Source organism: Oenanthe melanoleuca, chromosome 5 (assembly GCF_029582105.1).
Source record: "Oenanthe melanoleuca isolate GR-GAL-2019-014 chromosome 5, OMel1.0, whole genome shotgun sequence".
Lineage (NCBI taxonomy): Eukaryota > Metazoa > Chordata > Aves > Passeriformes > Muscicapidae > Oenanthe > Oenanthe melanoleuca.
The window spans coordinates 36,835,243-36,847,932 of record NC_079339.1 but is presented as its reverse complement, the minus strand read 5'-3'; the positions used below and the strand labels follow the sequence as shown (position 1 = coordinate 36,847,932).

Genomic DNA, 12,690 nt, shown 5'->3' with positions numbered 1-12,690 from the left:
TATTACAAAGCAAGTAAGCTAGTACTTTCCTGCACAGGACAGAACTTTAAAGGTAAAAAATTAAAATACCAAACTTAAAACAAACCCTGCCAAAATGTATTATGGTTGTTTTGGTTTTTTGTGTTTTTTTTTGTTTGCTTGTTTGTTTGTTTTGTTTGTTTTAAATAAAAAAAAACACATTTGAGCATAGTATGGAGATCAGATTTGTACCAGTCTTTAAATTACAGAAAATTATTAAGGAAAAAATAGCAAAGATCCATGTTTCTTGCTGTTGTAAAGCCTGAAGAAAAATGCATTTTCTTGGCAAACAGCTTTCATAAAATGCTGGAAGTCTGGGTTTTAGAGTATTGAAACTATGCATTGTACAGTAGAAACTTTAGTTTTTATGTCCCTTGGAATACAATAGTATCCCATTTTTCCCTTTAACATTCTGAGGAACTTTTCCAAGTACTTCATATGGTGCCAGATCAGAGTCCTTCCCTTCTCTTAGTCTGGTCACAGAAGCAAGTACACAAGGAGTACATTAGTTTGTGTTAGTTACATGATCTGTGGTAGAAGAATATAAAGTTCTTTTGTTTAAAATTTAAAAATAGGAATGAACTGGAAGTTTTAGAGGAAAGCCTGTTTCTGTTTAATCCCATTTCACATTAAAAAAAGGGTATGTCTCTGTTCTTAAAAATACAGAAAATACTTGAGTAGCCAAAGCAGAGGAGCAACTTCCTGCAAATTTCCAGTTCAAGGCTAGCTGAAAGGGATGTGCTTATGAAAAGGAAATTACTTTCACCTCTATGCAACATGCATGATACTTTGAGAGAGCATAGTGAAGATACAGGGAGCTGATGTTGGAGAAAATGGTTATGGCATGAGAACTGAGGAGCTGTTTCTTTAGCTGATGGCAAGGATAGAGGTAAGCTGAATATTTTAGAGACATTAGGAAAAAACCAAATCCTTAATTAAGGAAGAAAGCTATGACAGCAGCATATAACTGTAAGTTTTAATGGTACAGTAATCAAGAAGAGCAATATTCTCTCCATGCATTAGTTGTGTGGATTGTTTTCAATATAGAGGTAGCTGTGAAATGGAATGATGTGTACAGGTGGCCAGATCAAGCTGTCTTAGAGTCTACATTATTATCTCCATGCCATATCTGCTATTTTTTACCCTTCTCCTTTTTTGCCATAATTCATGCCAGGATATCCATAATGAATATCAAACTTCTCAACCAATGCAAAGTTCCAAATTTCTACACCAGCAGCTTACTGAATCACTACAGGTGTCCTTGGATGATGAGCAGATGTTCTTTTTTGCTGTAGGTGGCAAGCCCGTCAGATGAACAACTGTTTTCCCTCCCTTAGGAGGGAAAGCTGGTTTTCAGCATTAACAAAAAGTTAGTGGGTTTTTAAAAAAATATTATTTTCACATAATAAAAGAACATTGAATTAAATTCCCATTAAATAAAATGTTGTATTTCTTCCATCTGAAGCAATAGTATTTATTGTAGAATACAGTTGTTGTTAACCGATTTCAATTTTAAATGCTTGCTTTTGATTTTGCTATCAAGTGTGATCTTAAAAAAGAATCACTGTGAAATGCATTTGCTATAGAAATTGCAAAGTCAAGGAGTTTTTTACTCTCCTCCTACTCTTGCAAACTGTAACTGTATTTTGAAGGTATGCTTTTAATGTTATTTGGGTTTTAGTGGTAATAATACAGGTCTACCACTACTCCTTCAAGCATTTTTTGAGGTGATTGATTCATTATTCTTAAGGAAATACATAACCAATGAACAAAAAAATTTTAAAAAAGGACAAACTTACGAAATTCCTCCTCACCCTTCAGCCAAAGGCAGATTATCTTACTACAGCAAGAGTTGTACATATGCAATTATGTGGTAAAATGGCAGTCACTATTCAGCTGGTTACGTAGACAAACCTTCAGTTTGTTGCCTGAAGAATTTAGGAATAGCATCTCCAAAAATTGCTGACTGTTGTGTTAAGATTGAGTGTTTAAAAGAATACATTTGGTTTAGGCATTTGGTTTTTTTTTCTGTTGGTTGGCTTCAGAGTCAACCCATGTCTGAAGAAAGAATGAGGGCCTATTTCAGGAAACGAAACATTTAACATGCCTGCAAAAATGCAGCATTCCTGTGTTTTGGTTGGAAGAGACCATGTTTAACTGCTTCCTATCCCTTTAGTACTTGGAACTAGTATTTTCTTCGCCTTTGCTTTGAGTGAACCATTCCGCTGCTTTCTGCATGCAATTCTTATGCAGTCCTGTAAACATAGGGACTACAAGATACCTTCTGTCACCCTTCTTTCTCCTGAAAGTCTCAATCCTTGCTTTCTTTTTTCCCCCTTTAATCCTTCCATCTCAAACCCTTGATTTTTCTTTCAGTATTTTCTTGTCTCTAGCCTAGGACTCACTTAGGGCTCTGCCCAGGGGTGGAAGTGGCTGTAATGGTTGTGCTTATGCTTTAGCCATAGCTCCATTTCATGTGCATTTCCTTGATGAACTGAAAATCATTCAGCTTGTTTGGAGTGAAATTGGTTTTTGTTGTCCTTTAATATTTGCATGCCTAAACTGTAGTAGTTCAGCTGCTGATCTATAGGTAGTATGGCAGTTTCTGCAAACCCAGGGATTTGGTAAGCCTGTGCATGGTCAGGCACATGCTTGCTTCTGTGGACCACCGTTTATTCCAGCTGGGCTGCCTTGCTTAAGAGTTAATCTTGGCTGCTGATGTAGCACTATCTTCTCCAAGAGCACCTTGGCTCTACTACAATCATTATGCAAGACATTTCCAGAATGCTGTGATACAGCAAAAATTAAATCTGTGTTGGAAACCTTTATAGCAAAATTTGTGTTAAAATTGAACTAATAGTCCTCTAGAGCTATATAAGAAAACATAACCAAAAATATGCCATGCTTTTGGCCATCCTTTCAGTTAATTGCTCCTGACTTTAAGCTCTATCGTTTGTATATCCAGTCATGTGAGATGATAAAGATTGATGTCATTCTAAAAAGGGTTAAAAACTGTGGTCCAATAAAGAATTAGAAGGAACTTTTTAGAATATATATCTACAGGGAAAGAGGGTGTTTCAGTGAATACAGTTGTAGAAAGGGTATAAAGGTTTTGCTTGCCTCACCTTTCTTCATGTTTTGCTTTTGTTTGTTTCGCATCAGTATTCTGAAAGAGCATTTTTGCCATTTGAAATGCTGTCTTCCTGTTCCTCTGTGCTTCCATAGTATTGTTTTGTCCACCTAGTTTCTCAAGTCTTATGTATTTGAAAAACAGGACAGGGAGTGTCTAGACAGTGTGTACTAAGGCTTGATTATTTAAAATGATCACTTTAAAATTAATCTAAATAAATCACTGTGTATTTCTTTATCGGGAATTTGCAGAAAACTGTCTAGAGAGCTGTGGGAAGAGAGTCTGGAAACCTTCCTGGGGTACACAGGAAAGCACATTCCCCCATACTTAGAGTGATGTTTCAGCCTCAGAATATCCCTGAGATCCCATCTGATTTCCCTGACCACACAATCAAAGGAGTGTGAGGGACTGAGCCAGACTAGAAAGTAGCATCTTGGAACTTGGAGGGAATAAGGAGGCAACAGTGGGAACCCAGTGCTGCTTTTTGCATCCTCCCAGCTTGTTTATCTACAGAGCAGATGTGTTCCTCGCTTAACATCCTTCTTCTACTTTTTTTTAGTAAGCTTAGTTGTACTTAGTAATTACAGTTGAGGTTTTGAGGGTCTTTCTGTTGTAGAGTTTGGGCAGTGTAACTAGTTGTATTTGTATTAAATTAACAATTGAAACCAGATTCATCTGTGCTAGTCTTGGTGGAATTAGGGTTCATGACTGCCATTTGTTGGCATTAGTGTCATGCAAACAGTGGGTGTGCTAGAAGATGCTGCTTCCTGTTTTAAAAGTCACTAGGCACTTTTGGCATGCCATACTGAATTTCATTAGCCTCAGTGTGAAGATTGAAAACTTCAGTAATTTCTTTAATTGTTACTTATTTTAAAAACCAATAATTTTTCTTCCAAATATCTGCAGTTCTTACTGCTGGATAATGGTATGTAATGGTTGACTCTGAATATTTGAAAGAAATATAAACAATGTTCTGTTCTGTTTTTCAGAGAATGCAGAATCAATTGATCTCAAACAGTTTTTTGATCTACATTTTTCACATATATATTATGTGTTCTTTGAAAACTTTGTGACTATTGAAGTGGGCCTTAAACAAAAAGGTAAGTATTTGAGATAGAACTCTTTTAATCTTGATGCTTGTGTCTTTGTTATGAAATAATACAGGGTGCTGTAAATAAAGCTCTGTGTGGTCACAAATTACAACATTAGCTGTGCAGAAATATGTCTAAGAACTGACTTTACAAATACAGGCAGAGCAATGAGATGTGGAGGTGAGCAAAAAGTGTTTATTCTTCGATGACTGTGTTTGCCTTTCTGCAAAGTGAGGATTCTTAAAGTATTATACTTTGAACTTTGCAGAATTATTCTATAACAAAGTAATGTGTGACTTAATCTCTCCCAGTTGTAGATGCCATAATGGGAAGTTATGCAACCTTTTGCTGTTATAAACTGTATTATTGGAGTGTAATTTTTATGTGCAAAATAGTGCAAAGTTATGGTTGTATAAGTGCAGGTTTTCATTTTACATATTTAAGGATCTTTGTTTTGATAACAAAAGTGCATCTTCTATTTATATTTAATTATTTAACTATTTTAACTATTTATTTTTGCAACTAGGTCACAAGTCTCAGAGAGAAGAATTAGATTCTATTCTTTTTATTTTTGAGGTGAGATATTTTGAATGTTTTTTTGCTTTAAGTCCTATTATTCTATAGTCATCTGTAAATACACTTAGCATTTGACTGAATTCCTTCTTACTTAAGCATAGAGCTGGATTTATGTGCTTTGTGTGAAAAATAAAAATTTGACTTGCAGTTTTGCAAGATGATGTGTAAACTGGAAAAGATGCTTTTGTGTCTCTCGATAGTTGATTTTTCTTTGGTGGTGGTATTTCCCCATAATGTGTTATACACACTGAAATTCATAGAAAGGTGACCTCTGTTTAGTCATGATACTTTTGAGCATTTGATTGCATGTTATCGCTGATTTTTCTCATAATAGATTGTTACTGCATAAAATTTTTAGAGATCCTTTTAAAAAAATATTCCTTATTTTAGAAAATATTCATTATTTTACATTATTATTTCCAAAAGTATATCTTGACTTAATTAAGATGAATTAGACACTAGTGAAATAAATTAATAAAATCAGAACATTTCTAAGCAGACACTAGAGTTTAGAAATAATTTAGAATGTCAAGTTTTCATCTTTCCTTTTTGATGGAGGCTTCTAATTTTAGAACAAGGATTGTGTTTTTTAAAAATATGGAAGACTAAAAGCTGATCAATGCTTATCATGTGGTTGAATACAAATTCAGTTTTTATTTATTTATTAGTGAGGTACGTTGGTGGATGAGAAAGAGATCTAGTTCATTTGTTCACTAATTCCTCCGTAAAGGAATATTAGCTGATCTGTGCTTTGGAAGCAGTTGAATGTGTGCTGGAGGGCCACAGCCTGGAAAAATCAGCTTGTCTACAAGTTGCAAATGCCTCTAGTGTAAATGTTGTGAGTCTTACATGATAGATTTGGAATTACTAACTGTGCTCTGTTTATTGTTTCTGGAGTTGGTCATGCTATTTGTAGAGGTCTTGTCTGCGCTGTTTTGCTGTAGCTCATTGCCCCTCAGTTGAGAAGGCTGAAGCAAATGTTTGCTGGTTCCACAGAGGCAAGTTGACAGCTGAACATCCTAGCTGAAGCCATTAGAAAGGTGGAATAACTTAATGCAATCTGTTTTGAATTGAGCAAACTGAGACAGATGCTCATCCCATTCCATTCTCTATGCTGGAAGCAGCAGTGTCTGTCAGAGAGGCAGTGGAGCCACATGACCTGCAGTAACATCTGAAATCTTCAGTGCAGGACTTACAGACAGTCTGTCAGAGCCTTTGGGCTTCTTAGCTTTAGTAGTGGGTTCATCTCAAAAGGACAGTAATGCTTCCAAGGAAAGCATTGTGGGAGTTCTTAAACTTGATGCTTCAGCCTCTGATCTGTGGCCTTTGTGAAAGGGCTGTTCGGTCTTTCAGAAGTGATATCTGCAACATACATTCTTGGGGTTTGTTTTTTTTATAGAAAATTTTACAACTCCTTCCTGAAAGGATTCATCAGAGGTGGCAATTTCATAGTATTGGTAAGTTGATTCCCTCGTCCTCTCCTTCTCCCTTTCCTTTTACTTTTTACTAGTAGCTACCAATTAGTGGCTACTATGCCATTCATTTCTTTACACTTTAAGTGGCTTAACAGGGGTTATGATCTTGAGAATTTTGCAAGCTAGGTGAAGGAAAATTAAAAAAAAAAAAAACAGACAAAAACCCCCACCAGTGTAATGAATACTCTTCTACTAGATTTAAATCTGGGAATATAGAAATAGAGTGGCTGAAAGAACAAGGACAGGTGAAAAGTTAGAAGTTTTAATTATTATTTTTTTCCCTATTTTGTTTCTCTTAGTAATGCATTTCAAAACTGACAAGAGGTATTTGTAAATAGAGAATGCTGATTTTATGCATTGTGATGACTTGAGAATGATTTACTTTTAATGTACACATCTCAAAAGTCCTTGAGGAAAGAAAGCCTCTCTAAGGAGGCTGTGAAAGGTGATATTTGATGTTTTTTCCTTCTGGCATTGAGTCAGTTGCTTGAAGGTATCAAGGTCACCAAGATTAAATTGGAGATTGCCAAGGACTTGTTTAAAAGTGGCTATCAAGTCTGACCGAGAACTCTGACATTTTACTTAATCTAGAAAGAACAAAAGCAAACACATTTTTTTTTCTCCTTTTTTTAGGGTTGATTTTAAAGAAGCTTCTTCACACTGGAAACTCATTAAAGGTATTGCCAAAAGTTGCATGCACTTTTTGTCTACAACACTTAAAAGTACAAATAAGAACAGAAGTTCAAATTTTACAGTAAAAACCCAGATATGAGAACCAGATCATGACTTGTGTGTCATGAAAGAATGACTCTAAATCATCAGCTTTATCTCAATAAAACTACTCACGGTGGTAATGTGTTTATGTAGCATAGCCAGTGGATTTTAAAGGATTTTGCATTAACAAAGTAGGAAGCATTAACTGTTCTTTGTTAAGGCTAGGAAGCTGATTTTGGGGCTCAGGCTACCTTGGAAATGGAAGTTTATTTATGCCAGGGAGACCTGCTGGTGAGTAGAGTAATTTAAATGGTTGGGACAAAACAGCTGCACCATTCCTCCGCAAACTACCTGCAGGATTCTCTGGTACTGAAATTCTCCAGTGTGAGAGCCAGGAGGGGGGAGTGCTTTAGGACTCTGTTACCTTTTTTGAAGGAGAAATAGAAGAAGGTAGAATTTCTGATGCAGAAAGCTGACTCACTTTGTTGTTACTATTAATGAACATATTTAGAAATTTTATGTTGGTGTTTGTATTTTCTGAAAAATCCATGTGGCATCTTGCAGTCCTGTAGTCAAGCAAGCAATTAGATGTGTTGGTTTACTTCCTCTTCTTTCAGAGAAACCCTGTGAGGAATTCTTTGAGACAAACAGCAGTGAAGGTGCAGGTTTCCCTTGCATTTCATCAGGAGCAGCAGATGTGTTAGTTTGGCTCTGCTGATTGCTAGGGGTCAAACTATCTGTCCTCTTTTTTTTTTTTTTTATCGTCTTTCTTCTCCCTCCAGAACAAATGGAAATGCTTTTGTTTGTTCTGGCACAAGATAACTTATTCCATGTTTTTTTCCTTTAAGATACGTCGAGAGGGTGTGCGTCTCTTTCTTTTGTGGCTGCAAGCACTTCAAAATAACTGTAGTAAAGAACAATTATGGATGTTTTCTTGCTTGATTCCTGGATTTTCATCACCACAGTCTGAATATGGTCCCCGAACACTAGATAATCTCATTAACCCTCCCCTTAATGTCCAAGAAAGTAAGTAATTTGGTAATTTAGTCAATTCTCAACATAATTCAAATCTTGTCACAAACAAGGCAAGTTGAAGTAACTGACATACATACATACATACCCAGGGAGATAATGGAGCTGGGATGAGTTTCTTAGCAGATTGTCTTCTTTCTGTAGCAATTTGTCTTTTTTGTTGTTTTTCAGAATGAGTTGGTTTTTGTGGTTGTTGGGGTTTTTATCCCAAGTAGGTTATAGTAGCCTAATGCATAGTAGTGAAAATAAACTAACCAATTGTGTGTAATTCTTAAGAATTGCAAGAGGATTCTGCATCTACTGCAAAGCAGGCTGTGCACAGCTGTTTCTGGTGTGGCCATCAAGAGAAGGAGTGGTTGTTAGGCCAATGTGTAAGGACAAAAGTCTGTGTATGACCAGGCAATTAAAACTATGGTATTTTTGCAACTTGGAATCTTTGAAAAGAATCAGTCCTTGTAAATGGCAAAACTTGAGGTCTTAAAGGTTTTTGTGAATGTAAGTGCAAACTGTGCATTCACATAAATAGGAATAAAAACTTTAATAATTTTTCTCCTGAATCTTGTGCTTTGCCTTCTTTCCATCTTCTCTTAGTATTTGAGTATTTTATTACTTGAGTAATAAAAGTACTTTGAGTACTTTATTACTAGAGGAAAACTGTGTCTCCATGATTAGTGATTTGCTGAAACAGGGAAATTTCATGGCAGGATAGTTCCGCAAGTAAAATTTTGCTACCTACTTAAGCCCTTTTTTGGACTTATCTTATGAAATTCACAGTGCAAAAAAAACAAAAAAAAAATTGTTTGGCAGGTAGATTCCAGAAGTGCATATAGAAAGCCTACTTATTGTCTGCTGTGCCTTTTATATGTGTAAGAAATTAGTTCCATGTTGGTTTATAAGTGAAAATTTCCTGATTTTCATTAATCTAGGGGTGGACTGTTTTACCTGTAAACTGTCTCTGCTTGCTGCAGTGCATTTCTACTTTCATAACTTCATAGATGTTTATGCATGAGAAGAAATGGTCTAAGTGTTAGATGTCCTTCTATTTTTCTTTAAATAGCTCAAGTGACCATAGAAGAAATCACTCCACTTGTTCCTCCGCAATCAGGAGATAAAGGACAAGAAGATTTAACAAGCTATTTTTTAGAAGCACTTTTGAAATACATGGTAATTCAGGTATGTTCTACAGTTTTCAAGCAAACAAGTATGAAACAGTTAACATCTCTTTGTCTTTTACAGTAAGTTTTTTACTTGTGGCACTGCAAATGCATATAAAAATGTAAAGAATCCCTCCTTGCCACTCTCTTTTTTGTAAAAAGCAAATTCTTCTAGAAAAATGTTCTCTTGTCTTCTGTGTAAAGATTCCTAGGTCTGTTATCATAGGATCTTCCATTAGATTGTGGCATGGAGAAAAAACAAGGCTTGTCAGTCACTTCTAGCAATGCTGATTTCAGCTCCCTTCTCATTTTCATCTCCTCTTCCCTGTCCTGTTGTCTTGAACCAGTGGATCCACTGTGTACAGAAACTGAGTTGAATGAGTATTTAGTCCATGGTGTGCAACTCACACACAATGTTCTTCCCTTTGAAGTTTGACCATTCTGTGATCTCAGCCAGTATGGGGCATATCAACAGCTTCTGTCAAAAACTGTGGCTCAGATGTTAGATGTTATATAATTGATTTCCTGGCCAATTAACACATGCTGCTTCTGAGCCTACTGTGCTGTCATGTGCTGCATGACATGGTAGGTTGCTGGATGCTGCCTTCAGGGTCAGGCTTGTCCTACAGAACCCAGCTGCATACATATAAGTTTTCTTCACACTTATGCAGGTTTTGCTAGAGAAGATGGACAGTGTACTAATATATGTTAAACATTTCATGGCTTCCTTTTATCCCTTTATCCTTAACAGTTCTGTGAAATTGCCATGCTGGAATAATTTCCAGCATCTCCCACTTTGAACAGAGGTCTTCATACTTATGATCTGTAGGGTAAGCTTAATGCTGACTATTTACTTTGAAGGAAAATAGCCCTTATATTTGTGAAGACAGCTGGCTTTTCTGTAACAAATTTAATTCAGATAGGTCATTGAGACAGATGTCATAGAGCTTGCTGCTATGTGAGTGTTGAAGTCTTTTGCTGAAGTCCTTTTAGAGGCCACTGATAATTGCAAGGTTCTTTGATATTAAGTTCTGCTAAAGGACTTTGTGTCACTAAATTATATGTATCAGCTAATCCGTTGGGTTATATTGGGGGGTGAAATATATGCATGTATATTCAACTCTACAGACCCATTGCCTTGAAAATGGATCACAGTAGAATTGTGACCTTTGAGTAAGAAATGGAGAATTAGAGGGGAAAGGAGAAAAAAAATATTTATTATTTTTATTATATTATATTAAAATATTATTTATGATAGACTTGGCAGATTACTTAGCTCTGCAGGCAGATGGATTCTCAGGAACAAAGATGGAAACTGCATGTTGAGGAGAGCTTACCATGCTTGGTACTACTTACCATGTAGGAAGAGATTTCATTAAGGGGAGTGCTTAGCACTCACGATCCATGAAAGTACATGGTGTAACTTCAAGGTTGTATCTTCTGCTACTTGTGGTTGAAAAATTTGTTTGTTTCATGTTGCCAATTACACAAATGAATCTAAGCACCCATTACAATGACTATATGGACACTTGTTAGTGAAAAGAAGTTTCTTCTAAAAGAAGTTGTTGAACAAATATTTGGAATAGCATGAGTAATTATTCTTTTTTTATAAAACATTTTGAAATATAAAAACTGTTTCATTAAAAGGAGTCAATTTGGGCATACTCCCTGATTTGGCAAGGTGACTGCAAAAGCAAGTGTATTTCTGTTGGGTCACATTTTATGTGTTCAAGTTCATTTTGAAGCAATATTTTGGAAGAGAACAGTCTTTGTTTCATTGACATTTCCCAGCTAGTTTCTGTTTCATCTTTCTAAAATATATATTATTTTGTTTTAAAGAAATAACTTATAAAGAGAACATTTTATCAGTTACCTATTTCTTCTACTTCTAGATATTTACTTTGTCCAAATTCTTGTTTTAAGGTTAAGAGTTTAGAATGGAAGAACAAGGAAAACCAGGAAAAGGGATTTTCATTTTTATTCTCAAATTTTAAGAAATACTACTTACCTTCTATTTTCCCAAACATCTGTAAGGAGACCAGCTTGTATAACCCCATACTTGGTAAGTGTTAACATAGCTGATAAAATCATTACATTCTATCTAATAGTGATGTTATGATCTGATTAGTGAGAGATGCCTGTGCCCAAATTAAGGTGACAACAAGACCAAATGCTGGTTCAACAGTACTGACTTTATTTTCTAACATTGACTGCATGGGGAAAGAAGAGGAGGAGGGAGAGAGGGGAGAAGGGGAGAAAGAGAGTACCAGCAGAAGCTGGTCACCACCCGTGGATCCAGCAGTGTCTTGTTGGGTCTTCTTCACCCTGGGCTTGGTGGTGGGGTTTGGGTCCTGGTTTGTTCATCTGTTAGTATGTTCTGTGCTGAAAGGGGTGCTGGGTCCAAAGGTCTGCTGCTGACAGTCAAATCTTTTCAGCATTTATACATTTTAGAAACAAAGGGATTATTGCTTATTAGCTACAATTAATATAGTTCTCTTACTAATTAGTATTCCATTTTCTATTGGTTAAATGCATCTTGTGCTAATTAGTCTTCATGTTCAGTCTTTCTCTTCTTTTGAGATGGTGGGTTTCTTAGGTTGGTGAGTTGGTGGTCACAGATCTCCCCCTGTGGAATTCTTTTACCCAGGTGAAACTGATTTCAACAGAATTGCTGAGATAGTTTTAATAATTTCTTCCTTATCTTCTGCCAGATGTTCTTATGGCCCCTAAATTCTGCATTGTTTGTATCCACTATCAGTAGTATGTCGTTCTTCCTAAGCTTTGTTAACCTCCCCCTAGGTCCTAACCACCTTGACAACAGTACTGCCTTTATACAGTCCAGGTTCTGGGTGTCCACAGAGGTGTATTTGGGGGAGCTTTGGTGGCCACTGGTGGCTGCAGATGCTGCCTGTGCCATAACTTGGGATGATGCTTTTTGACCACTGATATGCATATAAGCTGGTGCTTCTTGTCACACAGTCTGTCACAGTTGGAGTGTGTTAGCTGGGATGTGCTAACCAGAGCTTGCCTCTGTCAGGCCTGGAATTAGCACCTTCTTGTCACAAATTCCTCCCTTCTGTGGTCTTAACAATGTTTGAGACAGGTAATTGTGCTCTTTAACAAGACAATATAGCAAAGCAGTTTTTAGCTTGAGTCATGTTGCCCATGAAGGGCATTATCCAAAAGTATTTGTCATGAAACAATATGTTAAGATTCCTGTTTATGGTTTTCAGTTCTTTGTTTTGTGGAAGCCTCTGACCCTTTCATTAGAGTCAATCTTGCTCTGTTAACCTGAATGAGGTAAATTAAATGTTCTTGTAAAACCTTTCTTTAACGTGACCTGTATTGTTGATCTCAGTTGTGCTCTGAAGAGAAACTGCTGCCGAAATAAAAGGTGCTAGTGTGCTGTTCTTTGGGTGTGTTGGTTTCATCTGTACAGAATCACAGTGTTTGGATTATACAGTGCTTGCTCACATTTCTGACAGGGCAAAATTAGGTTT

General features: G+C 36.4%; 1 protein-coding gene across 4 annotated transcripts in view; it reads left to right on the top strand.

Annotated features, from left to right (window-relative positions):
- RALGAPA1 (Ral GTPase activating protein catalytic subunit alpha 1) overlaps positions 1-12,690 on the top strand; it is a 130,359-nt gene that overhangs the window by 7,371 nt on the left and 110,298 nt on the right. For all 4 annotated transcript variants that reach the window (XM_056492414.1, XM_056492412.1, XM_056492413.1 and 1 more), the window contains exons 2-8: positions 4,138-4,248; positions 4,766-4,815; positions 6,215-6,272; positions 6,924-6,967; positions 7,853-8,030; positions 9,094-9,209; positions 11,114-11,252. In XM_056492414.1, coding sequence (XP_056348389.1) covers positions 4,138-4,248; positions 4,766-4,815; positions 6,215-6,272; positions 6,924-6,967; positions 7,853-8,030; positions 9,094-9,209; positions 11,114-11,252 — 696 coding nt within the window. The remainder of the gene's footprint in view (positions 1-4,137; positions 4,249-4,765; positions 4,816-6,214; positions 6,273-6,923; positions 6,968-7,852; positions 8,031-9,093; positions 9,210-11,113; positions 11,253-12,690) is intronic.